This window comes from Microcaecilia unicolor, chromosome 7 (genome assembly GCF_901765095.1).
Source record: "Microcaecilia unicolor chromosome 7, aMicUni1.1, whole genome shotgun sequence".
NCBI classification, from domain to species: Eukaryota; Metazoa; Chordata; class Amphibia; order Gymnophiona; family Siphonopidae; genus Microcaecilia; species Microcaecilia unicolor.
Genome location: NC_044037.1, coordinates 281,546,726 through 281,573,850, shown reverse-complemented (window position 1 = coordinate 281,573,850; position 27,125 = coordinate 281,546,726). Strand labels below are relative to the sequence as shown.

The 27,125-nt window shown below is 42.8% G+C and overlaps 1 protein-coding gene across 1 annotated transcript in view; it reads right to left on the bottom strand.

The window, feature by feature from the left end:
* Positions 1-27,125, bottom strand: part of LOC115473714 (myosin light chain kinase, smooth muscle-like) — a 673,403-nt gene that overhangs the window by 154,956 nt on the left and 491,322 nt on the right. The window contains exon 20 of the mRNA XM_030208760.1: positions 9,199-9,249. Within this exon, the coding sequence (XP_030064620.1) occupies positions 9,199-9,249 (51 nt within the window). The remainder of the gene's footprint in view (positions 1-9,198; positions 9,250-27,125) is intronic.

The window sequence follows — 27,125 nt, the reverse complement described above, 5'->3', positions numbered from 1 at the left end:
TCAGAGGTTATGCCGGATATTCAATGCCGGGCTGTTTCCAGTGACTGGTATTGAATAATTGTTTCCTTGGCCAAGTCGCTATTCAGCACTGGACAGTTAGTTCATAGCGGCCAGAGATAGACCTGTTATTGACATGGCCAGATTTGGCCACCAAACTTAACCGGAGATGCGCTGAAAATCAGTGAATATGCCAATTATATTGCATGAGATGATTGACTATCTGCTAACTGGGAATATTCAGCGGGAGGCAGCCAGCTATCTCCCACTGAATACTGGTGGATAGTCGGTTAAGCACCAACCAACCGGCCAGGTGCCATTCCTGGCCAATTAAATGGTTTTGAATATCAGACAGTAAATGTTCACAGCTCTTGGGCAATACTGAATCTATGCACCTGTCAAACACCCTGTGATGAGGTTGACAATTTTGATTAGAATTGAATGAAAATTGGAGCTACACATCCCTGTGCCTACACAGAAACCACTCATGTCTCTCATTTAGGATATAGTAAGTATGGAAGTATCACTTACATCTTGCTTGTCGACCTGTATTTCTACGTATCCTGTCTCTGCTCTTTTTATCTTGCGATACTGTGTACCTGGAACAACTTTCTTGAATTGGTATGTCTTGCTTCCTCTCTGATCACATTCAAACCCCACTTAAAGACTCAATTCAGAGATTATATTCAACCCCGTCCCCCAACTCTTTCCAAGTCTAGACGTGTTTTAACTGTAACGATTAAGTGATTACTAGAAATTGTATTTTTGTGCATCACATCTAGGTTGTAAGAGCCTTGGAGAAAGATTGTCTCAGTTTTATGTATTTGCACAGTGCTGTATGTATCTACAAGCGCTATAGACATGATAAGCTGTAGTAATACAGGTAGTAGAGGAATGATAGAACAGATAAAAAAGAGAGTTGTTATACCTATTAAGGGATAAATCATGAACATTGTTGCTTAGCTCACTGTACTACTACCCTTCACAGGATAGAATCTATACTTTATGAAGCAATTATCCAACTTGCAGAAGAGTCTGTTTCCTGCCGTGAGGTAAAACTAGAAAAAACAAAATGGTGTTGCTGTGATATTCCAATATAGAGTGCCTTACATTTGGATCTGTCTTTGGAATTATATTGGCCCCGTGATGAAATGACCAGAAACACATTGCAGACCTTAGACATCTGTACTGGACCAAGAGAAAACTAGACTGTAGCTCCATGTGATGGTGCCAACATATGTAGGGTTACCATATGTATGGATTTACCCGGACATGTCCTCTTTTTGAGGACATGTCCGGGCGTCCGGATGGGTTTTGCCAGTCTGCCCATTTGTCCGTATTTCTGGACAAATGGGCGGGCGGCCTATCCTAGCCTCCCAGCCCCTTCCCTTACTTACTATCTACTGCCCTGGTGGTCTAGTGACCTCTTCGGGGCAGGAAAGAGCCCCCTCTTTCCTGCCCTGAGCGCTGCCCTTGCCCTGCATTCTGTTGCTGTGACAGTCTCGGGATTCAAAATGACCACCGAGAGTTGAAGCGGTTTCGCAAGACTTCAACGCTCGGCGACCATTTTGAATCCCGAGACCGTCACAGCAACAGGATGCAGGGCAAGGACAGAGCTCCGGGCAGAAAAGAGGGGGCTCTTTCCTGCCCTGAAGAGTTCACTAGACCACCAGGGCAGTAGATAGTGTAGATCCCCTATGGGTGAGGTTTAGAGCAGATGGTAAGAGTATGTAATCACGGTGTAAAGGCCCCACACTCAACACTCACCAATTGAGGAAACACAGAGAAAAATAAGGAAATTCTATATTTGGTATGGTGTGCAATTCAAGATGTTAATAAATGAATTTCCCTTGGTGATGGTTCAAATTTTACCAACGATGACAATATTGCACACTAGACTTGAAATTAACATAATTTATTGTGCAAAGTGTTTCTTTAAAAATTCAATATATAATTGTAATAATTTCATTAATAAAACAGCTGTTCAATTGTATTAAAATATCAAATGTAAAAGATTTGTTTTCCCTTCAGAACAAACAGTAAAACATTTATAACCTGCAACATGTTTTTCCACTTTCAGAAGATGTGTACATCTTCAATAAATTGACTCACATCTACTGACATCTTTCACTAAACAAATCAGATAAGTAATACAGTTGTTTATGTTCTCTATTCTTCAAATTTACTTTAAACAGAAAGTCTTAATAAAGAAATTGATTCTTTTTCTCAATTTTTTCTCTTTAAAGATCAAACCTCCTCCACGTGGATATGCAAACACTTCTCTACCTTCAGGTAAGTATTTTTAGTCTCTGAACCACTGTAGGTGTTTGTACTTAGCTGTTTTGTAGACCTTTCTTGTATGGGGTTAACTTTGGTCTTTCTTTAACGTTGGTGCACTTGTTGTTTTGATGTTGCCAGTACCTTGGTTCAATGCTGCCAGGGAGCAGGAACCCGGAACTTGAGTACCTACTACTCTATGCTTTGAAGAAAATCAAAAAGGCAAAACCCTATCCCTGTCTAATTCATCAAATCAATTCCTCTTTTGCTATAATTTCCAACTCATTTCCCTATATGATTGTTCAACTTATTTCCCTAACTAACTTCCCAAGTAAATAAAAATATAATTAATTATCCCTGTTCTACTCCCTCCCATCAACAATGCTCTCAGATTTTTTTACATTAACAGAACTACTGAGATAGTTAAACAAATTCAGAGATTTTTAAAATCTCCCAAATCAGAACAGCTCACAGCTATTCTAAATCCACTGTATTTTAAAGTCAATTTGATTACTTTTTCTTTTCAAAGTAATTTATTCTGAGGTTCTGCAAAAGTTTTCCAATTAATAGTGTCTCACAGAACCCACTTTAGAAAGACAGCATTAAATGTGCACAGCAGATGACACATTATTCATAAATACTCAGTGTGACAAATTATTAGCTGAACAAGCCACCCCAGCTTATCAAATTGAATAATATTGTTTGATAAATTAAATTATTTTATTATTAAAACAGCACCTTTACCATACAGCTCTCAACCACAACTCTAAAAGCCTTAAAAGACGCGGGAGGCTTTTAAAATTAATTAATTAATTAAAGTCACACTCTCAACACACCAACAGTTCTTAAAAATCACTTAATCCATTTTAAAACAGACTTTTCCTCACAGCTGACCAGAGACCATCAACACAGATCTATTCAGCATCAAATCTATCTCCCAACTGCCCAGCAAGCCGTTGCCAAGGCAATCAGGCCAGCTTGCTCAGCTGTTCTCCCAGTGATGTCACTTTAGAACCCTCTCCCTAGCTCTAACCCTCAGCACACACACCCAGGTAAAACCCCTTTTAAAGGGGACACACTCTTATTTTTTTTATTTTTTTCCAACCCTTTACACATCTCCGCCCCAACATAAATGTCGTCCCGACATTTGTCTCTATCTACAATAACATATTATATCACACAACTTCATGGTGAGTTAATATAAATAAAAATTTTCCCTTAAGTATTGTGGTGGTACTCCCCTGTTTTCCCTAAGAAATCGACGCGAGCCAGAAACCGCTTGTCGATCTTCAGGACCAGGAACTCCTTCAACAGATACTTCTCTGATGTCAGGATCTAGGACTGGATTTTCTTGTTCTTCCACCAGCAAGTAGATACAATCGGGCTGTTCCTTTATCTCATCCACACCTTCTTCTTCACAAACCAAATCCGATTCCTCCGAAAAACTTTCAATAGGCAGAGGCATTTTCTTTAGCTGATCCCTGTGCACCCTTTTGACATTAGTATTGTGCTCATTTTTGATCCCAACCACATTTCCATCCAATTGTATTACTTCATAAATTGCATCTTCCCAATCATTTTGGATCTCATGTCTTCCTGAGTACCTCCCAACCTTCAACAGGACTCTGTCACCCAACCGTAGCTGAGAGCCTGCCGCCCGCCTGTCATAATATTTTTTCCTCATCTCTCCATTTTTGGCCATGGATTGCGGAGCTATTTGACATGCTTTATCCCATTTTAAATAATGGGTGTTGAGTGAACTAGGCCAATGTTCCTGTTCTATTAGTGTCAACCGCTTGTCTTCAACTTTCTTTCCTTTTTCATGTAGGCCTTCACATGCGTCATGGTATAGCTTTGAAACTTCTTCTACTTTCTCATTAGCCAGTTGTTCCCTTTTAAGTTGCTGAATTGTTCGCTGCCTAATATCAAGTTCCTGAGACATCCATTCTTTGCTTTTCTCATATTCATTAACTTTGTTAGTCAGTAATTTTGTCTCTTCCCGTATTGTGGAGACCTCTTTTTCAACTTGCTGAATTTGCTTTTTGGCATCAGCCAGTTTCTCCTTCAAATCTGTATACTCTTCAGCTTTCCTCTGCAGATCTATTGTTAGAGTTTTCACTTGAGCAGAGCTATCTTCAAGTTCCTTCCTCAAATGTTCAATTCCTTCCTTCTTTATTTCCTCCTCTCTGTTCTTCTCTTGAAGGGAGTGTTGAACAGATTGTAATTTATTCTGCAAATCCTCCAGTTTAATTTCTTGTTTATTTAATTCTGTATTTCTTTTCTCTAATTGCTGGTACTTTTCCTGCATACTTCCCAGACCTGTATATGTCTGAGGAGAAGTCAACTGAATTTTCTCCTTATGATCTCTTTCAGATTCCAAAAAGTCTTTCAGATTAATTACATCTACATCTACTAGTTTACCCATTTCATCATTTTTTTCATTCAACCTTTTTTCCCCTTTTGAGCTTAAGCAGGTCGTGTCTTGCAGCCAACCCTTAATATGTTGCAAAACATTGGTTCCAATGATCCCGGGTATCTTTTCCTCTCCGGACTGCGCATCCCAAGGGTCATCCCGAATGATGAAAATTCCCGTTTGTGGGATCCTCTGCCCAAAGCACTCCACATCCACCTCCAGACATCCAACGACGGGAATTTCTAACCCATTCGCTGCAGTCAAGGTTATCCAGGCCGCATCCTTCAACCGCTTCCCTTCTGCCAAGTTCTGGTAGAAGAAAGTGGCTGTTAAAGTGGTCACCGCGGATCCGGTGTCAATTAGACAGCGAACTGGAACCCCACCGATCCATACCTCCATTATGGGCTTAGGGCCCACTGCATTTTCCTTTAATCCATCTATAGAGGATGTTTCATCTATAACCACCACTTTCACTCCCCCTCTGGAAGTGGAAGGTCTCGGGGACTCCGATCTCATCTCCATTTTTTTCTCTTCCTTCTGCACTACAGTACGACTTGTCTCTTCGACATCTTCCTGATTTTTTGTCACTTTTCCTTTTTTATTTTCCACTACTCTCTCATTTTGACAAAACCGGCTAATATGTCCCGGCTCGTGACACTTGAAGCAAATTATGTCTTCTCTGTTATTTCTTCGGGATCCTCTCCAATCCGAAGGTCCATAGTTCCCACTCTGGCGATTATCGTTTCTTCTCCACCTCGAAGATTCTCGCCTGGTATCTTCCTCTCTATCCCGTATCACATTAAATAATTCCTGTTGCTGTAGGCTTAAACTCCTACCCATCTTATCAACTGCCTGAGTCAGCTGTTGAATAGCCAACAGTGTCTGATCTGCTTCCACTGCAGTGGCTCTCACCAACCCCTCATTTCTTCTTGGCAACATTCGCAGCCTATCCCGATCTCCATCCCCAAAAATTCTCTCTTCCTCCTCAGCTCCCTCAATAGCAGCTGCAAGTAGTTCTTGGAAAGTGAATCCTGGATTTTCTTTGTTCTTTCTCTTCATCTCCCGATGCAGACTGTCGCTTTTTAATCCCATAATTAACTGATCTTTGAGGGCCTCCTCCACATCCAGGATTGCCTGTGGCTTCCGGGCCAAAATTCTGTTCATCCGTTCAAACAGGTCACAGCCAAAGGCGCGCACCGACTCCCCGGGTAGCTGTTTCCTACCATAAAACTCATGCTTCCTTAAATTCAAGGGCGCTCGGTCTCCAAATTCCTTCAACAATCTTTGAAACATATCCTCCACATGCCTCTGGTCTCCGGTGTACAACTTCATAACATCACTTGCTGCTCCTTTTAAGTGATCTTGGACCACTTCCCACTGGTCTTCGGGTGGCACTCTCAAAATTTTCAAAGCTGATTTGGTCATCTTTATCCACTCTTCCACGGTTGGTTCCCCCACTTTCAGAGGCTGTCCCGAAAAATCCAAAATTCGCTTGTCTCGAGGTATGTACAAAGCAGGGTACCGCATACTTTCCTCCGGACGTGAAGTACTAGCATCCCCATGACCTCCCCGAAATGTTCGGATTACCTCTGCCTGTTCTCGAGTCAGTCTCTCTTGCTCTCCCAACCGTTGGCGCAGGCTCTCCATCTCAGATCTCCAGTCTTCCATGGTCCTGGCTCACAACAATCTCCCAAGGAAAACAGGGTTTCACACACTTATTAATTTTCAAAAAGCACCACCACCCTCCAGGAACAAGGGCAAATATGACCTTTTGCTCCCTCTAAGAAAAAACTTGAATTATAATGTTCAACAATAAAATATTCAAAATCAGAATGTTCAGAAATAGAACATTCTGAATTAGAATGTTCAGATATCCTGTGTCCGTGACGCCATTTGTAGATCCCCTATGGGTGAGGTTTAGAGCAGATGGTAAGAGTATGTAATCACGGTGTAAAGGCCCCACACTCAACACTCACCAATTGAGGAAACACAGAGAAAAATAAGGAAATTCTATATTTGGTATGGTGTGCAATTCAAGATGTTAATAAATGAATTTCCCTTGGTGATGGTTCAAATTTTACCAACGATGACAATATTGCACACTAGACTTGAAATTAACATAATTTATTGTGCAAAGTGTTTCTTTAAAAATTCAATATATAATTGTAATAATTTCATTAATAAAACAGCTGTTCAATTGTATTAAAATATCAAATGTAAAAGATTTGTTTTCCCTTCAGAACAAACAGTAAAACATTTATAACCTGCAACATGTTTTTCCACTTTCAGAAGATGTGTACATCTTCAATAAATTGACTCACATCTACTGACATCTTTCACTAAACAAATCAGATAAGTAATACAGTTGTTTATGTTCTCTATTCTTCAAATTTACTTTAAACAGAAAGTCTTAATAAAGAAATTGATTCTTTTTCTCAATTTTTTCTCTTTAAAGATCAAACCTCCTCCACGTGGATATGCAAACACTTCTCTACCTTCAGGTAAGTGATTTTAGTCTCTGAACCACTGTAGGTGTTTGTACTTAGCTGTTTTGTAGACCTTTCTTGTATGGGGTTAACTTTGGTCTTTCTTTAACGTTGGTGCACTTGTTGTTTTGATGTTGCCAGTACCTTGGTTCAATGCTGCCAGGGAGCAGGAACCCGGAACTTGAGTACCTACTACTCTATGCTTTGAAGAAAATCAAAAAGGCAAAACCCTATCCCTGTCTAATTCATCAAATCAATTCCTCTTTTGCTATAATTTCCAACTCATTTCCCTATATGATTGTTCAACTTATTTCCCTAACTAACTTCCCAAGTAAATAAAAATATAATTAATTATCCCTGTTCTACTCCCTCCCATCAACAATGCTCTCAGATTTTTTTACATTAACAGAACTACTGAGATAGTTAAACAAATTCAGAGATTTTTAAAATCTCCCAAATCAGAACAGCTCACAGCTATTCTAAATCCACTGTATTTTAAAGTCAATTTGATTACTTTTTCTTTTCAAAGTAATTTATTCTGAGGTTCTGCAAAAGTTTTCCAATTAATAGTGTCTCACAGAACCCACTTTAGAAAGACAGCATTAAATGTGCACAGCAGATGACACATTATTCATAAATACTCAGTGTGACAAATTATTAGCTGAACAAGCCACCCCAGCTTATCAAATTGAATAATATTGTTTGATAAATTAAATTATTTTATTATTAAAACAGCACCTTTACCATACAGCTCTCAACCACAACTCTAAAAGCCTTAAAAGACGCGGGAGGCTTTTAAAATTAATTAATTAATTAAAGTCACACTCTCAACACACCAACAGTTCTTAAAAATCACTTAATCCATTTTAAAACAGACTTTTCCTCACAGCTGACCAGAGACCATCAACACAGATCTATTCAGCATCAAATCTATCTCCCAACTGCCCAGCAAGCCGTTGCCAAGGCAATCAGGCCAGCTTGCTCAGCTGTTCTCCCAGTGATGTCACTTTAGAACCCTCTCCCTAGCTCTAACCCTCAGCACACACACCCAGGTAAAACCCCTTTTAAAGGGGACACACTCTTATTTTTTTTATTTTTGCCAACCCTTTCGTATCTAATGGGTGTGGGTTTGGTACATCTCAGTGAGGGAGGAGGCATGACCATGGTACGAGGATTCGGGAAATCCATGAAATTACGGGCCGGTGAATCAGGTGTCCATTCCGAGCAAATGGTTGAACTTGCTGAAAAAAAAAAAAAAAAAAGAGCGTGCTTCCATGGTTGTTGGACACCTATATTTAAACTTTACCCAGCTGTGACACGCCACAGGGATAGGGCTGGGATATGGAGCCCTATTTAAGTAGTGTCCTTGGTCACCTTTTCTCTCCTCCTCAGAACCCAGGAAATGGCTAGTTTTTGCTGGGGGCAGGAAAGAGCCCCCTCTTTCCTGCCCTGAGCGCTGCCCTTGCCCTGCATTCTGTTGCTGTGACAGTCTCGGGATTCAAAATGACCACCGAGAGTTGAAGCGGTTTCGCAAGACTTCAACGCTCGGCGACCATTTTGAATCCCGAGACCGTCACAGCAACAGGATGCAGGGCAAGGACAGAGCTCCGGGCAGAAAAGAGGGGGCTCTTTCCTGCCCTGAAGAGTTCACTAGACCACCAGGGCAGTAGATAGTAAGTAAGGGGAGGGGAGGTGATGGGGGGCAGGGGAGGGGAATATGCGAAAGGGGCGGGGTGTGGGTGGGGCAAGGGCAGGGCGGGACATGTGTCCTCTTTTTCAGAGGACAAAATATGGTAACCCTAAACATATGACCTATCCAAAGATGATGATGTGCTTATAGGTCTACACTATCCCCTTTTATGCTGGTCCAGTAAAAGAAAGGTAAATAGCTGAAACAACAAAAATAATAGAATTCATTACTCTGAAGGTTTGAGTTTTATATACTTACCGACACCATTGGAAAAGAAAAATTTCAAAAAAAACAAAAAAAGAGGCAGCAAAGAGTTTCACATTGCAGCTAATTACCTGCCTTTGGTGGTGTCTTGGAGGCTGGTTTTTTCTTCACTGTTGCTTCATCTAAAAGACATTAAAAAGTTAATTACTTTAATGCTGCTTTTACGAGCAAATCCATGCAGATATAGCATCTTTGCAAGAAAAACGCAACACAGACCTCCTGTTACATTCCACATGGATATATTTTACTCGCAAAAATACATAAAAGCAGTGGCCCTCCTAGCCCCCCAAAATGACAGACTAGAATAATTTGGCATCCAAAAATGATTTAATTGTCCTTAACTTCAGAACCTGAATATCAAGTTGCCAGTCAATATTCAACTTTTAAAAGCGCTGACCGTCGCCCGCAAAATTAGACCTGGATAGTCAATGCTGAGCCATGTCTAGACACCAAGCATTGAATATTTGAGTTTGACTGAACATATGCTGGATGCCAGGACTTCTGTGGGTCCTTGGCTGATATTCAGCTGGGACCCATATAAGACATTTATGCAGGTCCCAGCTGATATCCACATAAGCTTACAACACCTCCCAAGAATGATAGGCCCATGAGACTGCTGCTAGAGGTTACAGCGGTCATTTTGAGACCGTAGCCAACATGGCAGAAGTGACTGAGGATTGGTCCTGCCCTGAAGAACTTGCTGGACCACCATAAGAATCCTACAAGGATTAGGGGTGAGGAGAGCTTCAGGAGGGGGTCTATTGCTTTTTAGGGGTGGGTAGGGATGTGGCTTATTGCTTTTTTCGGGGGGGAGGGGAGGGTCATGAAGGAAGAGACCTATTGCTCTTTGGGAGGGGGTAAAGAGGTAGGGAGGGAGTCTACTGCTCTTGGGGAGGAGGGGTGTGGAAACACAAAAACAGAGGGCAGTGGTATAAAGAGAGTGATAGGACAAGTTCGTAAGGTGATGAAGTGTAGGAACCTTTTGAGAAGGTTCTTCTACAGGTATAAGGTGATCTCTACTGCTTGAGTCAGTGCCAAGGCTTTCTTTGTTTGTGTGGTTTGATTTGGCTGGATATTCAGTGGCACTTTGAGCCAGATCAATGCTACAAAAAAAAAAAAAAAACAGATAAAAATACTCAGTTACCTTATCTCCTCAGCAGGCTATTCAGAACTGACCTCTAACCTAATAAGAAAACTGGGATTCTTTGCTTTATACAAAAAATGGCATGTATTGTGTTCCCTGAACTCCTTCCTTCCCCTTTCCCCTTCCCTTTGCAGACTGGAGCACAGGTTGATGAAAGTGAAATCCGAAGACCTGACATGAAGGGAAATATTCATCAACAAGGAATATTACATGAAAATCAGATTAAAAAAAGGTGAAAGAGCTAATTCTGCAGACTGACACAGGAAAGGAAGGAGCTGATTCTGCTCCTTGTTCTCCTCTTTCTTATTAAATGAAATGAAATTTTGCCTTATTGCCAGAAATTAGCTCCTGTTTTGCCCTCAGCAATTTGTCCACTGAAGATACCAGGGAGATTTTTACTGGTGTATTTGGAGCAAGAATCTGATAAATCTACCCCAATCATGTTTACTGTTTAATATAATTTATTCTGAGTGCTTTCAAATGTACAGGGTCATACAGAGACATACTCCAGCACCCTCATTTCAGCTCTCATCATGTTGAAGGCAAGATGTCCGATAATAACTTATTCCATTATTTTGATATGGACATAAGTCAGGGTGGCCAACTGTCTCAAAATCATAAGGAGCAGTCCTGACTGCTTAACACCTTTTTAATACTGAGCAATTCCTAGAATTTTTATCAACAGAAGCTAAAAATGCCAGGACCAACTTGCACGCTCCCTCAGCAATGTGGTCACCACACCCAGGTTAATCCGAGGAGCTAAATCAGCATGGAGATGCAATCCAACTTTTCTCGGGAAAATGAGAACTACAAATCCAAACATGAAATGGGCACAAGCCAGGATTCCATTTGGATCTTTGAGATGATCTAAGTGAGGAGGCAACCCTCAATCTCAAACCAGGTGGTCATGCCAACACATGCTTTAACTGTAACAAATATATTTGAGACAACAATTTACTTTTGAAGGTACTACATGTGGAAGTCTTAGCCTGAGCACTGTACAGCTCTTTAAGAGTCTGTGAGATGGTACTTTTTCACAAATATGGCAAGCAATATTAACTGCGATAAAGGTTAGAAAGCTGTGCTAAATTTGATTCAGCATAATCTCTCTCTCTTTTTCTTTTTGCTGGCCAGATGTTGCATTTCTTTCCACATGCATGACTACTGAAAGGAAGCTTTACCACCACCTACAAGTGAAGATTACAACAGCAGGATTCCTAATAGCTAATTTTTTTTGCGACCCAATATACCAACAATGGGGTATTCACCATTACTAGCAAGGAATATCCAAATAGCAAAAAGTAGTGGAACTAGGAAAAGTATTCCAAAACAAACTATCTAACAACCAAGGAAATAATGTTTATTTTAAACTTAAATGAGAGGAAAACCAGTTTCATACTTAAGGACTTTATTGTAGGTTATTAGGCCTCTTATGAGCCATCCCATTTCAGATCTCAACCATAATCATGACTCTGGGCAAGTCACTTAACCCTTCATTGCCCCATGTAAGCCGCATTGAGCCTGCCATGAGTGGGAAAGCACGGGGTACAAATGTAACAAAAATAAAATAGATACTATTGGAGATTCTACATGGAATGGTGCTACTATTGGAGATTCTACATGGAATGTTGCTATTCCACTAGCAACATTCCATGTAGAAGGCTGCGCAGGCTTCTGTTTCTGTGAGTCTGACGTCCTGCAGAAGCCTGCGCGGCCACATTGGTGATCTGCAAGGGCCGACTTCTACATGGAATGTTGCTAGTGGGACTCTGGGCAAGTCACTTAACCCTCCATTGCCCCATGTAAGCCGCATTGAGCCTGCCATGAGTGGGAAAGTGCAGGGTACAAATGTAACAAAAATAAAATAGATACTATTGGAGATTCTACATGGAATGTTGCTACTATTGGAGATTCTACATGGAATGTTGCTACTACTGAGATTCTGTTGCTACTATTGGAGATTCTACATGGAATGTTGCTATTCCACTAGCAGAAAACGAATCCACAATATCAATGTCTCTGGTAACATTCAATAACTTGTACACACAAACCAGAACTTATAGCCACCAACTTCAAGAGAGTGCTATAAAACAGTTCACACCAGTATAATATTATAGAAATGTTTCAGGGGAAGGCAACTGACGAATGTTTCAGCAAGGCAAGATAGTTCTGCCTGGAAGGCAAGAACTTAAGAGATAAGTGCACAGTTTTCACCTAGTATATACAATTTTAAAAGTAATAAGTGATTTTATAGCACTGAGGTGATTGGGAAGCATATAAAATGAGCATATGTTGCTCTCCCTAAAAAATTTGTTAGAGTTACCTGATGAAAGAAATGCTATGCCACTTTGTAGCAGCATTATTGACTGCAGTAATAGTGGTGAATATCTGAGGGTACTCTATACACATAAAAAACATTTCTATAATATTATACTGGTGTGAACTGTTTTATAGCACTCTCTTGAAGTTGGTGGCTATAAGTCCTGGTTTGTGTGTACAAGCTATTCCACTAGCAACATTCCATGTAGAAGCCTGCGCGGCCACATTGGTGATCTGCAAGGGCCGACTTCTACATGGAATGTTGCTAGTGGGACTCTGGGCAAGTCACTTAACCCTCCATTGCTCCACGTAAGCCGCATTGAGCCTGCCAATGAGTGGGAAAGCGCGGGGTACAAATGTAACAAAAATAAAATAAAAAAATAAGTCCACAATCATCAATCATCTAGTCTTCTCATATAATACAACTAAACTGAAAAATTTTATTAGAAAATTTTAACTAGGAAGAACAGGCAATCAAAACAAAGCACTTAGCCTTGGTTGTTAGATAGTTTGTTTGGAACACTTTTCCTAGTTCCACTACTTTTTCTGCCATTTGGTTAATATAACTAATAGATTTGGCTTCAAATAAAAGAAGCAATGATTTGGGGACAATGCAATGGATAGTGATCTTTGCCACCTTTTCTACTTTTTCCAGCAGTCTTGGTAGGAAAATACTGATCCCTGCTATTGGGACAAAGACCATCCACTATAATAAAACGCACCCTCAACGTTCTGAGGACACTGACGTCACTGCAGGCACTCAGACACCGGTTCGTAAGTTCATGGTGGTGAAGCCACAACACTCACCATGTCTTCATGCCCCGCCCTCGCGTCACACGTGATGACGTCGAGGGTGGAACACGTACACAACAAGGCAAATGAACAAATCGCAGCCGCCGAGGACGTGCCCATCACCCCGCCCCAACGCCCCGCCCCTTTAAAGGTACCGCCCCGCCCCGGTCGCCCCCTCTTCCCCTCATCACCTTCTCTCCCCCCTGTCACCTCCCCTCCCCTTACGCCACTATCCCTGGTGGTCTAGCGGTACCTGTTCGCTCGGGCAGGAATGAAACAGCCCCCGCTTTCCTGCCCGGAGCGCTGCTGCTAGCTGCCCGGCTGCATCGTGTGTGAGTCTGGCTCTCGGCGTTTAAAAATGGCCGCCGAGAGTTGAAGCTGCCTCACGAGACTTCAACTCTCGGCGGCCATTTTGAAACGCTGAGAGCCGGACTCCCACACGATGCAGCAGGGCAGCTAGCAGCACCGCTACGGGCAGGAAAGAGGGCGACCGAACAGGTACCTCTAGACCACCAGGGAGACTAGCGTAAGGGGAGGGGAAGGGAGTCCCGTGCCCGCTAGCGCCCGTTTCATCACAGGCAGAAACGGGCCTTTTTTACTAGTCAATAATAAAATTTCTAATTGGTCATTACTGGACATAGAAAAATACTAGGATGGAAATTGATCATAGAGGTGTCACTCCCAAGAGTCTACTCTGTGAACCGTGTGGAGAGAGACAAAAGATCTTCAAGCACCAACAAATGTAGTCTGAGACCAAGAAAATGTGGCAGAAGGATACAGAAATATTTCCCATCATTTTGGGTGCCAAAGACCTCATTAAGAAGAATTTCCAAGCACACCTGGATAAATCACCTAGACATGTAACATCATACGAACTCCAGAAGGAAGCTCTCCTTGGCACTATACAAGTACTATGGCAATACATTTGAGAGACCGAGCGCATACTCAGCATAGGAGTTGAGGTTCATTACTGTCATGGTATGTGCAAAACTAACTCATCTGGAGACACTGCCCCTGAAGGAAACATTTTTCTCCTTTAAGACTCAAGGTCAATCAACAGGTGCCCTAGATATCTTTGTTCATAAAACACACTGGAACCAGCTTATATTATAGAGCCAAAACACTAAAGTTCAATGAACACACAAAGACCATTCAACATGCGTTTGGAATAGTATATCATACACTGGCTCAAGTCTGGATGCTAAATTGTCTTAGAACACATTTAAAATTAACATGTAAGTGCATGTACAGGAAGCAATGTCAGATAGAAATTTCACGTCTAAGCCCTAAACTTTTAACACTTACTTGGACTGGGTGTTACATGTGAGTATGCCAACAGGACTGGTATGAAGATATTTAATATTTCATTGAGATCATACCCTCATATTTGCAACCCCCCCTGAAGGCAGTCCAACATCCCCTGTAAGGCTGTGTTTCGATTCATAACGACAGCAAGATCACATCATAAGGCTAGCCCCATTCCTTGTGTGATAAGGAAGAGGCTATCCTGCTCTGGTTAGGCCCCTAGAGGGCGCTGTACCCCTAAAATGTCCAGGGAGAAGGGCTGGGTGAGTCTCTAATGGGAGCCAGAAAGGGGAGGTATAGCTGGAGGTGGAAACAGGTGCAACAGGTTATGGGCTGGGTCCTGTTTGGCCATTAACTACTTAATACCCCACCTGGGTGGTGAGGAGAAAAAGAGCAGAGCTAGCTGCGGAAGGGGAGCTGGTAGCTGGGGCTGGGAGCTGGAGCTGGAGATCCCCATGTGAAGTACTGGCTGAGCCCTTTAGGCTGGTGGTGAACTGTGTGCAAAGCAAGGAAGCTGGCTGGGGTAAGAAGGCCCTAGATAACCAGGTAGTAGAACTGTGTGTTCTGAAGAGCTGTGTGTCCCAGCTGAAAAGACTGTGTGTTCAGAACAGTGAAGAGGTACTGTGTGTCCCAGGGGAAAAGACTGTGTGTCCGGGGACTGAGTTAGTACTGAGCCCAAAGGCCTGTGTGAGAGGGCTCAGGGGGAAGAAATCTATGAATGTTGAACTGTGCAAGAAGAAATGTTAAAGGACGATTGTACTGAGTAGGAAGAAATGAAATGGTTAAGCTGGAAGAACTGTTTAAGCTTATGAAAGTGTTTTAAGCTGAAAGAAGTGTGCCCCAGGGGCTGGAATAAAGATGTATATGAAAATAGCCTGATTGGTGAGATCTGACTATGTTTGCTTTTTGAGAAGCAGGTCACCCTGAGCAGAAAAGGGTGGTAGATTAATTTGCATAAATCAGCATATTGAGAACCAGCTCACCCTGAGTGAAAGAGGGATCTGGGAGCCTGAGGTGGGAGCTTCATCCTCACAATAGCCTCATCATTTTCACAAATGGTGTCAGAAGTGGGATCTGCACTGAACATCCACGTGGGAACAGGTAGATTCCAGATCAGACCAGATGAGGGGTCGGCGTGAGATGGAGGTGTACCTGGAGTTTCCAGAGGCGTTGGTTCCAGAAGCCCGTCGAGGGGGCCAACACTAGCAAAAGCACTTTGCTCACCTACCCCAGGTAAAGGGTATCTAGGGGGGAGGTAAGAATAGATACGTGAGTGAGAACTGGAGGCTTGGGAGTGGCTGTAGGGGATGGAGGAGGCCACAAGACCCTCCCTGGGAGGGGAGGCGGACACACAGGGAGGTGCGGCACAAGTGAGGGGGCCAGGAGAGTAAACAGGCCACACTTGGATTTTGTTTTGTGTGATTGCAGGCTGCACCCCATCGGACGGCCAGGAAGGATGGAGGCTGGAGAAGCTGGAGAAAAGTTCAAGCTGGAGAGTAGAAGGCCAGAGAACTCACCTGAGTCTATTACCGCTGAAGAGGATCTATTAAAGCTGGACATTAAGAACCAGGTTTTGGGGACTTGCAGGGGATAAGGGTCTGAGAAAACAAGTCCCAATACCGTCGCCAGGTGACCCCTTTCTCGGAGGGAGCATGGTAGTGTCGGGTGCCCAGGAGGTAAAGGGTAGGGCCCGGGCCATGTGGGGTGCTAAGAGAAAGATAAGGGACCTGGGGTGGGCTAGGTGACCCCTCTCTCGGAGGGCTCATGGTAGTGGCGGGCGCCCAAGAGGTGGGAGGGGGCTGCAGGAGAAGAGGGTCAGATAGGGCCCGCTGCAGTGGGAACCCCTCGGGCCTGGTAAATGGGAAGGGCCCGGGGCCATGGGATGTGCTAAAGGAGGGAGGGCTGGAGGAGCCTAGATGGGCGGGGTTGGTGAGGCCCAGGGGATAGAATAGGGATGAGCCTGGAAAAGTGTATGCCCTCATGGAAGAATTGCTGCTCCTCAGTGGAAGAGGCTTAGAGTTGCTGAGGTTGAGCAGCAATTATCTTAAGGGTGGGGGTATGTGATAAGGAAGAGGCTATCCTGCTCTGGTTAGGCCCCTAGAGGGCGCTGTACCCCTAAAATGTCCAGGGAGAAGGGCTGGGTGAGTCTCTAATGGGAGCCAGAAAGGGGAGGTATAGCTGGAGGTGGAAACAGGTGCAACAGGTTATGGGCTGGGTCCTGTTTGGCCATTAACTACTTAATACCCCACCTGGGTGGTGAGGAGAAAAAGAGCAGAGCTAGCTGCGGAAGGGGAGCTGGTAGCTGGGGCTGGGAGCTGGAGCTGGAGATCCCCATGTGAAGTACTGGCTGAGCCCTTTAGGCTGGTGGTGAACTGTGTGCAAAGCAAGGAAGCTGGCTGGGGTAAGAAGGCCCTAGATAACCAGGTAGTAGAACTGTGTGTTCTGAAGAGCTGTGTGTCCCAGCTGAAAAGACTGTGTGTTCAGAACAGTGAAGAGGTACTGTGTGTCCCAGGGGAAAAGACTGTGTGTCCGGGGACTGAGTTAGTACTGAGCCCAAAGGCCTGTGTGAGAGGGCTCAGGGGGAAGAAATCTATGAATGTTGAACTGTGCAAGAAGAAATGTTAAAGGACGATTGTACTGAGTAGGAAGAAATGAAATGGTTAAGCTGGAAGAACTGTTTAAGCTTATGAAAGTGTTTTAAGCTGAAAGAAGTGTGCCCCAGGGGCTGGAATAAAGATGTATATGAAAATAGCCTGATTGGTGAGATCTGACTATGTTTGCTTTTTGAGAAGCAGGTCACCCTGAGCAGAAAAGGGTGGTAGATTAATTTGCATAAATCAGCATATTGAGAACCAGCTCACCCTGAGTGAAAGAGGGATCTGGGAGCCTGAGGTGGGAGCTTCATCCTCACAATAGCCTCATCATTTTCACACTTGTCAGGACTGTAAGCCATGACACACCCATGAGCCCTCCTGGGACAGATAGATATCCAGTGTACCTGAATGTAACTCACCTTATTTGAAAGGTATTAATCCGCAAACGAACCTTTTCTGGAGATGGGAAGGCGGTAGAACTAGAGGACATGAAATGAGTTTGAAGGGGGGCAGACTCAAGAAAAATGTCAGGAAGTATTTCTTCATGGAGAGAGTGGTAGATACTTGGAATGCCCTCCCGCGGGTGGTGGTAGAGATGAAAACGGTAACGGAATTCAAACATGTGTGGGATAAACATAAAGGAATCCTGTTCAGAAGGAATGGATCCTCAGAAGCTTAGCCGAGATTGGGAGGCGGGGCTGGTGGTTGGGAGGCGGGGCTAGTGCTGGGCAGACTTCTACGGTCTGTGACCTGAAAATGGCAGACACAAATCAAGGTCAGGTATACACAAAAAGTAGCACGTATGAGTTTATCTTGTTGGGCAGACTGGATGGACCGTGCAGGCCTTTTTCTGCTGTCATCTACTATGTTACTATGTTATATTCTCCCTGTAAGATCTCTTGGCCCATAGAGGACCCCCTCCCCACACACACAAAGTTCTGCAATGAGGGACCTTCAAAGCAGATCCTCCTCTATAATGTTCCTTCCAAGAATGCTGCCCAGCAAGACTCCCCTACAGTGATTTCCATGGGGAAGCATTTCTTGTCATGGTTGGGTCACCCAAGGGCAAGGGTGTCTAATTGGGTTTTCAGGATTTCTCCAATAAATATGCATGATATCTATTTGCATTCACTGTCTCCACCATATGCAAATAGATCTCATGCATATTTATCGAGAAAATCCTGAAAACTCGACTGAGTGAGGGCCGAGGATGGATATCCCTGCACTATACTTTTTGAATCAGTGTGCACCCTGGTTCTGGATGATCACTATAACAGCAGTACTTTAGCAAGCATACCAAACCTCTCAATGCTTTACCCATTAATAGCTGTTTTAGAATGCATTTTAATGCATAGGCTATTATGTCCTGAAGTACCGCATTATTCCTTGAAATAATATAACTATATTACTTATGCATTTGTGTAATGGGTTCGAGCACAGTACTCATGTTTCTTACCCAAATCAGCAACAGCTTTCTCAGTATCCTGACATGTTTTTTGTATATTAATGTTTTATCGCATATTTTAGGAACCAGACAGAACGTGTTTTGTTGACAGCCCCTCCTCTTAAATTCTCACTTATACTATTCTGGTCCCCACTGCAACCCCTCCCCCACCAAATAAACTATTTAGCGAATGTCATTCTACCCTATACACCTATACGAACACTTCGATCATTAAATGATAAGTTAATAATTCCATCACCAAAAAAGGCTAGATGGGAATCTACTAGACATTCAGCTTTTTTCTATGTAGCTCCTGCTCTCTGGAACTGCCTTCCAAAAATGATCAGATTAGAAGAGTTGTATGTTAAGTTTCGTAAACTTCTAAAACATACCTATTCCAAAATACGTTTGAAAGTGATCTGGGATGAAAAAGGGAAACAGGGGCAGAATGTATATGCAGATAAAACCATATGTTTGTTCATATAAATCTGTTATGAATGGATTGTTTTATTGTTTTTTTTTAATTCTCAGAATGGATGCTTTTGGTTTGCCGTGCTTTCCTATCAAAGAAATGGAGTTCCTGTAGGTTATTTTAAAGTTTTGTGTATTTTTAAAGAATGTAAACCGTTCTGGTTTGTGTATGCAATTAAGTAACGGTATAGAAAATAAATAAACGATAAACAATATATATTTCTGTATTTGATTACCTTTTAAGAACCATTCTTCTCACTAAGCAGCTCTCATCATTAGACCATTTAATATAATATGTAAGTGAAGATTAAATGACTTTTTTTTTACGTTAGGCTGTTCCCATAAAAATTGCATTTTCCAAGTAAAAGAAATGCCATTATGAAAACATTCAGCTTTGTCACATTTTATAATCTTTCTAATTTGTCCAAAAATACTTATTATTTTAAATGCATACATAAAGATATTTACATTAAATGGCTAAAGATGAGAGCTTGTTTAGTAAAAGGAAGAACACTTGGATGTAAGCCCATCATAAATCATCTGGAATAAAGGGTAAGTATGTAAACAGTGTGCATTTTGTATTTACATAACTTTATGGAGAAGTTTGCCTGGTAGGGTGTTTGTTATAGCTGGAGGAAATGTATTGAAATAGACAGATTTCTAATGGTGATAATACTGGAACATTTTCCTGGGATGCTCATTGGTGTAAGATCATGGAAGTAGAGGAGGAAGGCATGGACGAATGTACTACTACTACTTAACATTTCTAAAGCGCTACTAGGGTTACGCAGCGCTGTACAATTTAACATAAAAGGACAGTCCCTGCTCAAAGAGCTTACAATCTAAAGGACAAGTGAACAGTCAGTTCGATAGGGGCAGTCAAACTGGGGCAGTCTGGATTTCCTGAAAGGTAAGAGTTAGGTGCCGAAAGCAGCATTGAAGAGGTGGGCTTTAAGCAAAGACTTAAAGATGGGCAGGGAGGGGGCTTGGCGTAAGTGTATCACACTGCGGTTTCCCTTTTTTGGAATTTTACTAAAAATAGCAATATAATTTTATTTTTGTTACATTTGTACCCCGTGCTTTCCCACTCATATCAGGCTCAATACGGCTTACATGGGGCAATGGAGGGTTAAGTGACTTGCCCAGAGTCACAAGGAGCTGCCTGTGCCTGAAGTGGGAATCAAACCCAGTTCCCCAGGATCAAAGTCCACCACCCTAACCACTAGGCCACCCCTCCACTGTTGCTACTATTTGAGATTCTATATGGAATGTTGCTATTCCACTAGCAACATTCCATGTAGAACTCGGCCCTTGCAGATCACCAATGTGGCCGCGCAGGCTTCTGCTTCTGTGAGTCTGACGTCCTGCACGTATGTGCAGGACGTCAGACTCACAGAAACAGAAGGCTGCGCAGCCTTCTACATGGAATGTTGCTAGTGGAATAGCAACATTCCATATAGAATCTCAAATAGTATCTATTTTATTTTTGTTACATTTGTACCCTGCGCTTTCCCACTCATGGCAGGCTCAATGCGGCTTACATGGGGCAATGGAGGGTTAAGTGACTTGCCCAGAGTCACAAGGAGCTGCCTGTGCCTGAAGTGGGAATCGAACTCAGATCCTCAGTTTGCCAGGACCAAAGTCCACCACCCTAACCACTAAGCCACTCCTCCAGCTCCACATACATACATACATACATACATACTCCACCAGCTCCACATACATACATACACATACATGATACACATACATACACAACACACACACACACATGATATTTTATATGGTTAACTCTCACCGATTGTTAAGAAATATCAACAGTAAAGTCCAATACAATGTATCCTGTGACTCCAGCCTTGAGTGAAACTTACACTTCGTGCAGGGTTGACCCAAGGAGAGGTGCTGAACTCAGTGAATCAGCCAGATTAGGGTCCCCCTCCCCCTAAGTGGCTATCTGTACCTTCTGCTGCTATAACCGCTGCCTCAAGTCTAGGGGTTACTCCTCTACAGGTCACTTAAAGTTAGGCGCCCAGATGATGTGCACCAAGTGGCATCTATATTGGCAATTATGCATGTAATTGCGTTATACAATACTAGCATAAGTCCACAGTTACACGCCTAACTTTAGGTGCGAGCACTTAGGCTACCTCAATGCCCGATGTAAATGCTCACGTCTACCTACTGACAGACAAGAACCCGAAAGTATTCTATAACTTGCGTGCTCCTGACCTGCCCATGCTCCTCCCAGCTGTGCTCTATGGATTTTATGTGCTCAATTTGTAGAATACCGACTGTGGTTAACACCAATTAGTTACTGGATGCTAATGCCATTAAAAAACATAAGAATAGCCATACTAGGCCTGACAAATGGTCCATCTAGCCCAGTATCCTGCTTCCAACAGTGGCCAATCCAGGTCACAAGTACCTGGCAGAAACCCAATTAGTAGCAACATTCCATGTTACCAATCCCAGGGCAAACAGTTGCCTCCCTCACGTCCATCTTAATAACAGAATATGGACTTTTCCTCCAGACATGCTAACCGCTGTTACCACATCCTCTGGCAGTGAGATCCAGAGCTTAACTACGGAGTGAAAAAATATTTCCTCCTACTTCTTTTAAAAGTATTTCCATGTAATTTCACTGAGTGTCCCCTGGTTTTTGTACTTTTTGAAAGCGTGAAAAATCAATTCACTCTTACCTGTTCTACACCACTCAGGATTTTATAGACCTCAATCATATCCCCCCATAGCCATCTCTTTTCCAAGCTGAAGCGCCGCAAACTCTTTAGCCTTTCCTCTATCCCCTTTATCATTTTGGTTGCTCGTCTTTGAACCGTTTTTAATTCTACATCTTTTTTGAAATATGGCAACCAAAATTGAATTCAAAAGACTGCTAAGAGCAAAAAGAGTAGAAACTGTATCATGTATTATTGCTCTCAAATTAGAGATTTACCTGAGCATTTGACCTAGAGATTGTTAATTAATAATAATTAGCCTCATACGCCCAGGGTACCTTTATGTTAGGATACCACTGACTGGCTCTCATCATTGGCTAACCACCAGCCCGAAACCGCAGAGAAAAACTCTCATGTTCAATCTTTCAATGAGAGAAAAGTCTGCAATCTCTAAGGCAATGGAAAAACAATCAAAATCACATAATATTTAGGTCAAAAGCCCGACCAATTCTCTTAATGACCAAAGAAACTCTAAATTTGGTCTATAAGGATCAGAAGACAAAAACTATAAATGTACCAATCTATAAAGCGGCATCCGGATTGAAAAATACATATACTTAGCTTCACCACCAAAGGGTTTCCAAACTTCGTAATAATCGTATATTTTTTCTCCAATCAATCCTGGTGACCAACTTCAAATATCACTGTTCCCCCACAGGATTCATATTATTTCAGAAGGATGTGATGTATATTGAAATTTAATAGTCTGATGACACCTATTAAGATCCTGAATAAATTTTTCTAGCAACACCTCGTCTGCATCTCAGATCATAAAAATGTCATCTATAAAGCGCCACCAACAGGAAGCATGGCGAAACAGTGGTAACTTATATATAACATGTTCCTCCAGATTGTCCATAAAAATATTAGCCACTGCAGGAGCAAACGCAGAACAAAGGTGGATTTACCGTCTACAAACAGTTAATCCGAAAGGGTTGAATGGACCTATGGAGTGGGTTGCATTCTATTCATTTGTGTTTCAATCATTGGTTATTAAGGAGGCATCAACCTCAAGGCGTCCTATATAAACTATCGCCATTTTGTAATGGTTGTTCGCGTCGATAAGAAGAAGAAACTGGGTCATTCTTTCTTATTTTTTCCTGAGGAAGCAGCGAAACAGTGGGAGTCCTATTTCTGTCGAGAAATAAGAGAGGAATGAGGAGATGTTGAACCACATGGAGGAGAGAAAGTAATATGAATCCTGTGGGGGAACAGTGAGATTTGAAGTTGGTCACCAGGATTGATGGGAGAAAAAATATATTATTACGAAGTTTGGAAACCCTTTGGTGGTGAAGCTAAGTATATGTATTTTTCAATCCGGATGCCACTTTATAGATTGGGACATTTATAGTTTTTGTCTTCTGATCCTTATAGACCAAATTTAGAGTTTCTTTGGTCATTAAGAGAATTGGTTGGGCTTTTGACCTAAATATTATGTGATTTTGATTGTTTTTCCATTGCCTTAGAGATTGCAGACTTTTCTCTCATTGAAAGATTGAACATGAGAGTTTTTCGGGCTGGTGGTTAGCCAATGATGAGAGCCAGTCAGTGGTATCAAACATATAAACGGCGAGTGACCGTACTCACTCGCAAATGTGCAGTAGACTTCCCTCTCTGTCCCGCCCCCGCGTCAATACATGATGACGGGAGGGCGGGACAGAGAGGGAAACTGCGCGAAGGGGAGGGAACCGCCGAGGTCGCCACCGCTCCCCCCCCGGAGTCGCCGCCGCCGCCACCACCCCTCCACCCGGCCCGTCTCTTCGCTATTCAACTTACATCTCCGGAGCAGGCAGATCAGCTGAGCTGCTGTTGGCATTCCTTCCCTGCCTGTGTCCCGCCCTCGCCGATGTTACGTCACACGAGGGCGGGACACAGGCAGAGAAGGAAGGCTGACGGGAGCTCAGCTGATCTGTCTGCTCCGGAGATGTAAGTTGAATAGCGAAGAGATGGGGCGGCGGCGACTCGGGGGGGGGGGGGGTACCGGCAGCGGCGACCTCGGGGGGAGGGGGCAGCAGCGACCCAATAGCCCGTTTTAACGGCTAGACCTAACATAAAGGTACCCTGGGCGTATGAGGCTAATTATTATTAATTAACAATCTCTAGGTCAAATGCTCAGGTAAATCTCTAATTTGAGAGCAATAATACATGATATAGTTTCAACCAAAATTGAATGCAATACTCAAGGTGAGGTCACACCATAAAGTTATACAGAGGCATTATAAAATTCTTGGTCTTATTTTGCATCCCTTTCCTAATAATTCCTAGCATCCTGTTTACTTTTTTGGCTGCTGCCTCCGCACACTGACCAGAAGATTTCAGTGTATTGAATACAATGACACCTACATTTTTTTCTTGAGTGCTGACTCAATCCACTATTTCTGGGATAAGCAGTATAGAATGTTTTATACTTTTTGGGGATCTTGCCAAGTATTTGTGACCTGGATTGGCCACTGTTGGAAACAGGATGCTGGGCTCGATGGACCTTTGGTCTTTCCCAGTATGGCAATACTTATGTACTTCTGACTCCTAAAGTGGACCCTAACATCAGGTAACTATGGTTTGGATTATTCTTCCCAATGTGCATCACTTTGCATTTCTCCACATTAAATTTCATCTGTAAGTATCGGTAAACAGCCGTTGAATCAATTGCAGCTATTACAAGATTTGGCCGCTCACTTAATATATGGATTGGGAAAATATAGGTAAGCTAGCCCTTTATTACAGAAACTACATGGGTTAAGAATGAAGGCACGTATTAAATTTAAAATTGCATGCTTAGTTCATAAAAGTGTTTATGGGGAAACCTCATCAATGGTGGGTCAGTTAATACCACCTCTAAGTACCAGAGGACATTTGAGGAGTTCCAAAAATCTAACATTAGATATACCAATAGTAAAGAACTTGAAGCTGAGGTTAATCTGGGAACTTTCCTTCTCTTTGCAAGGTCCTAAGATCTGGAATTCAATTCTAGCTTCTCTACGGATAATTGCAAACTATATCTCCTTTCATGAAGCTTTAAAATCACATCTATTTTAATTTATTGTATACTTCTTGATACTTCTGAAATTGTAATTCATGTCTCAATAAGATATCTTCCTGATTGTAAACTGCTTTGAAGTTACGCTTATAAGCGGTATAGAAGTGTCTGTATAGAATAGGACAGAATATCAGCTCTAACCAGCCATATGCAAACAGTGGGAATCAAGTGCACAAGTCTGCATGTGAAGTGGGAAAAATGATTCTAAGATGGTTCCGGGTCACTTGGGGCAAGCTGAGTAAATCCAGGTTTTCATTAATGTTGGTTCTACTGCATTCTGGGATATTGGCATCTGTTTTCCCTAGTTTCTGTACGCAGTGGACTGAGTGCTACGGAAGGGCTAGTTCAGTCATTCCCTGAGGACTATGAGATATTTTGGTAACCCTGGGAAGGAACAGAAAAAGCAAGGCCAGAAGACATTATCTGTGAAGGCTTGAAACTCGGAAAGATATCTCCCACCACACCACACAACTGTTTGCAGGTGAAAGACTCAAATACAAAACACAGGCCATTCTTTGTCTGGATCTTCCTTGCAACAAACGAACAGACAGTAAAAGCACAGAACTGTTGGTCTCCCACAGCACAGGACAGGAAGCACTTTAACCTAAAGGTCTTCATTTCCCATCAGCACATGCTTTCAATAAACCATTCTTCCTTCAAGCTCTTGGCTCAGGCTTTCTAAGCAAACTACAGAAGAGATGTGTGTGGTTTGAAGCATTGTCTATTTCTGTAGGGTACCAGCTGTTAGGGATTCAGCTGATACTAGTAAACTCATGGTCAAGTTACATTTTAAGCTGCCAATAGAAATCAAACAAAATAAAACATGGAAAGAAAATAAGATGATACCTTTTTTATTGGACATAACTTAATACATTTCTTGATTAGCTTTCGAAGGTCGCCCTTCTTCGTCAGATCGGAAATAGCAAATGTGCTAGCTGACAGTGTATATGTGAAAACATTCAAGCATTACTATGACAGTCTGACAGGGTGAGAGGATGGGGGTGGGTAGGAGGTATGCATGGGGACATCAAAGCATATCATTGATATTCTAACAGGGTGGGTGTGGATAGGTGAGGGGAGGGTGATCAACAGAGACATACAGCTTTATGGTTTATAATGGGTTAGGAACCCCAGATCCTTGTTAAGTCCTTTCTGTTGGGTGTTAAAATATTCAATCATTCTGACTTCAAAGGTCATATTTTGTAACTGTTATAGCATTTCAGTAAAAACTCTTACGCCTGCTTCTTGTTGAGAGAAATTCACATCTTAAACGATAGTAAACATGAGACTAGAAAGTTTATAACTGATTATATGAGCATCCAGTGACGGGTTCATTTTCAAAACAGACAAAAAAAGGTGGCAGATGAACATTTTTCTCTCAAAGATCTCCAAGCTGCAATTTTCGACATTCCGATTGTAGATATTTTTCTGCCCAGTTTCGTCCAAATTTCAATGGAGCATATTGGAGGAGGTGTTTAGGGCAGGACATGGGAAGCACCAAAAGGTAGACATTTTTCTGCAATAATGAAACACAGTGGCGTACTAAGTGGGGGGGGGGGGGGGGTGCGGTGGGTGCGGTCCGCCCCGGGTGCACGCCGCTGGGGGGGTGCTGCGCGTCTGTCAGCAGCGCTCGTTCCCTGCTCCCTCTGCCCCGGAACGGGTTACTTCCTGTTCTGGGGCAGAGGGAGCAGGGAACGAGCGAAGCCGGCAGGCGCGCAGCAGCCCCCCAGCAGGTAAAAATGCACCCGGGGGGGGGGTGTCGTTTCGCCGGGGTTGGGAGGGGGGTTGCGCTGCACCTGGGGGGGGAGGGGGCCGCATCGGCGATCCGCCCCGGGTGTCAATCACCCTAGGAACGCCACTGATGAAACAAAATGAAAATGTCTAGGGCTAAAATTAAGATGTTTTTGGCTAGACCTGTTTCAATCATGAATAAGTGACCAAATGGTGTCTTATATGACCAGGCTGTATGACAGCTTCATGTATCATGACCCTTTTTGTGAAAGCAGCAGACATGTCCCAGGAGTAGCCTAGTGGTTGGTGCAGTGGACTGTAGAGAAGGGGACCCAGGCCCATATCCCACTCTAACTGGTACACGTTTGGTGGAATGTGTGAGCCCTCCAAAAACTACTAAATACCTATTATACCTACATGTAGGTG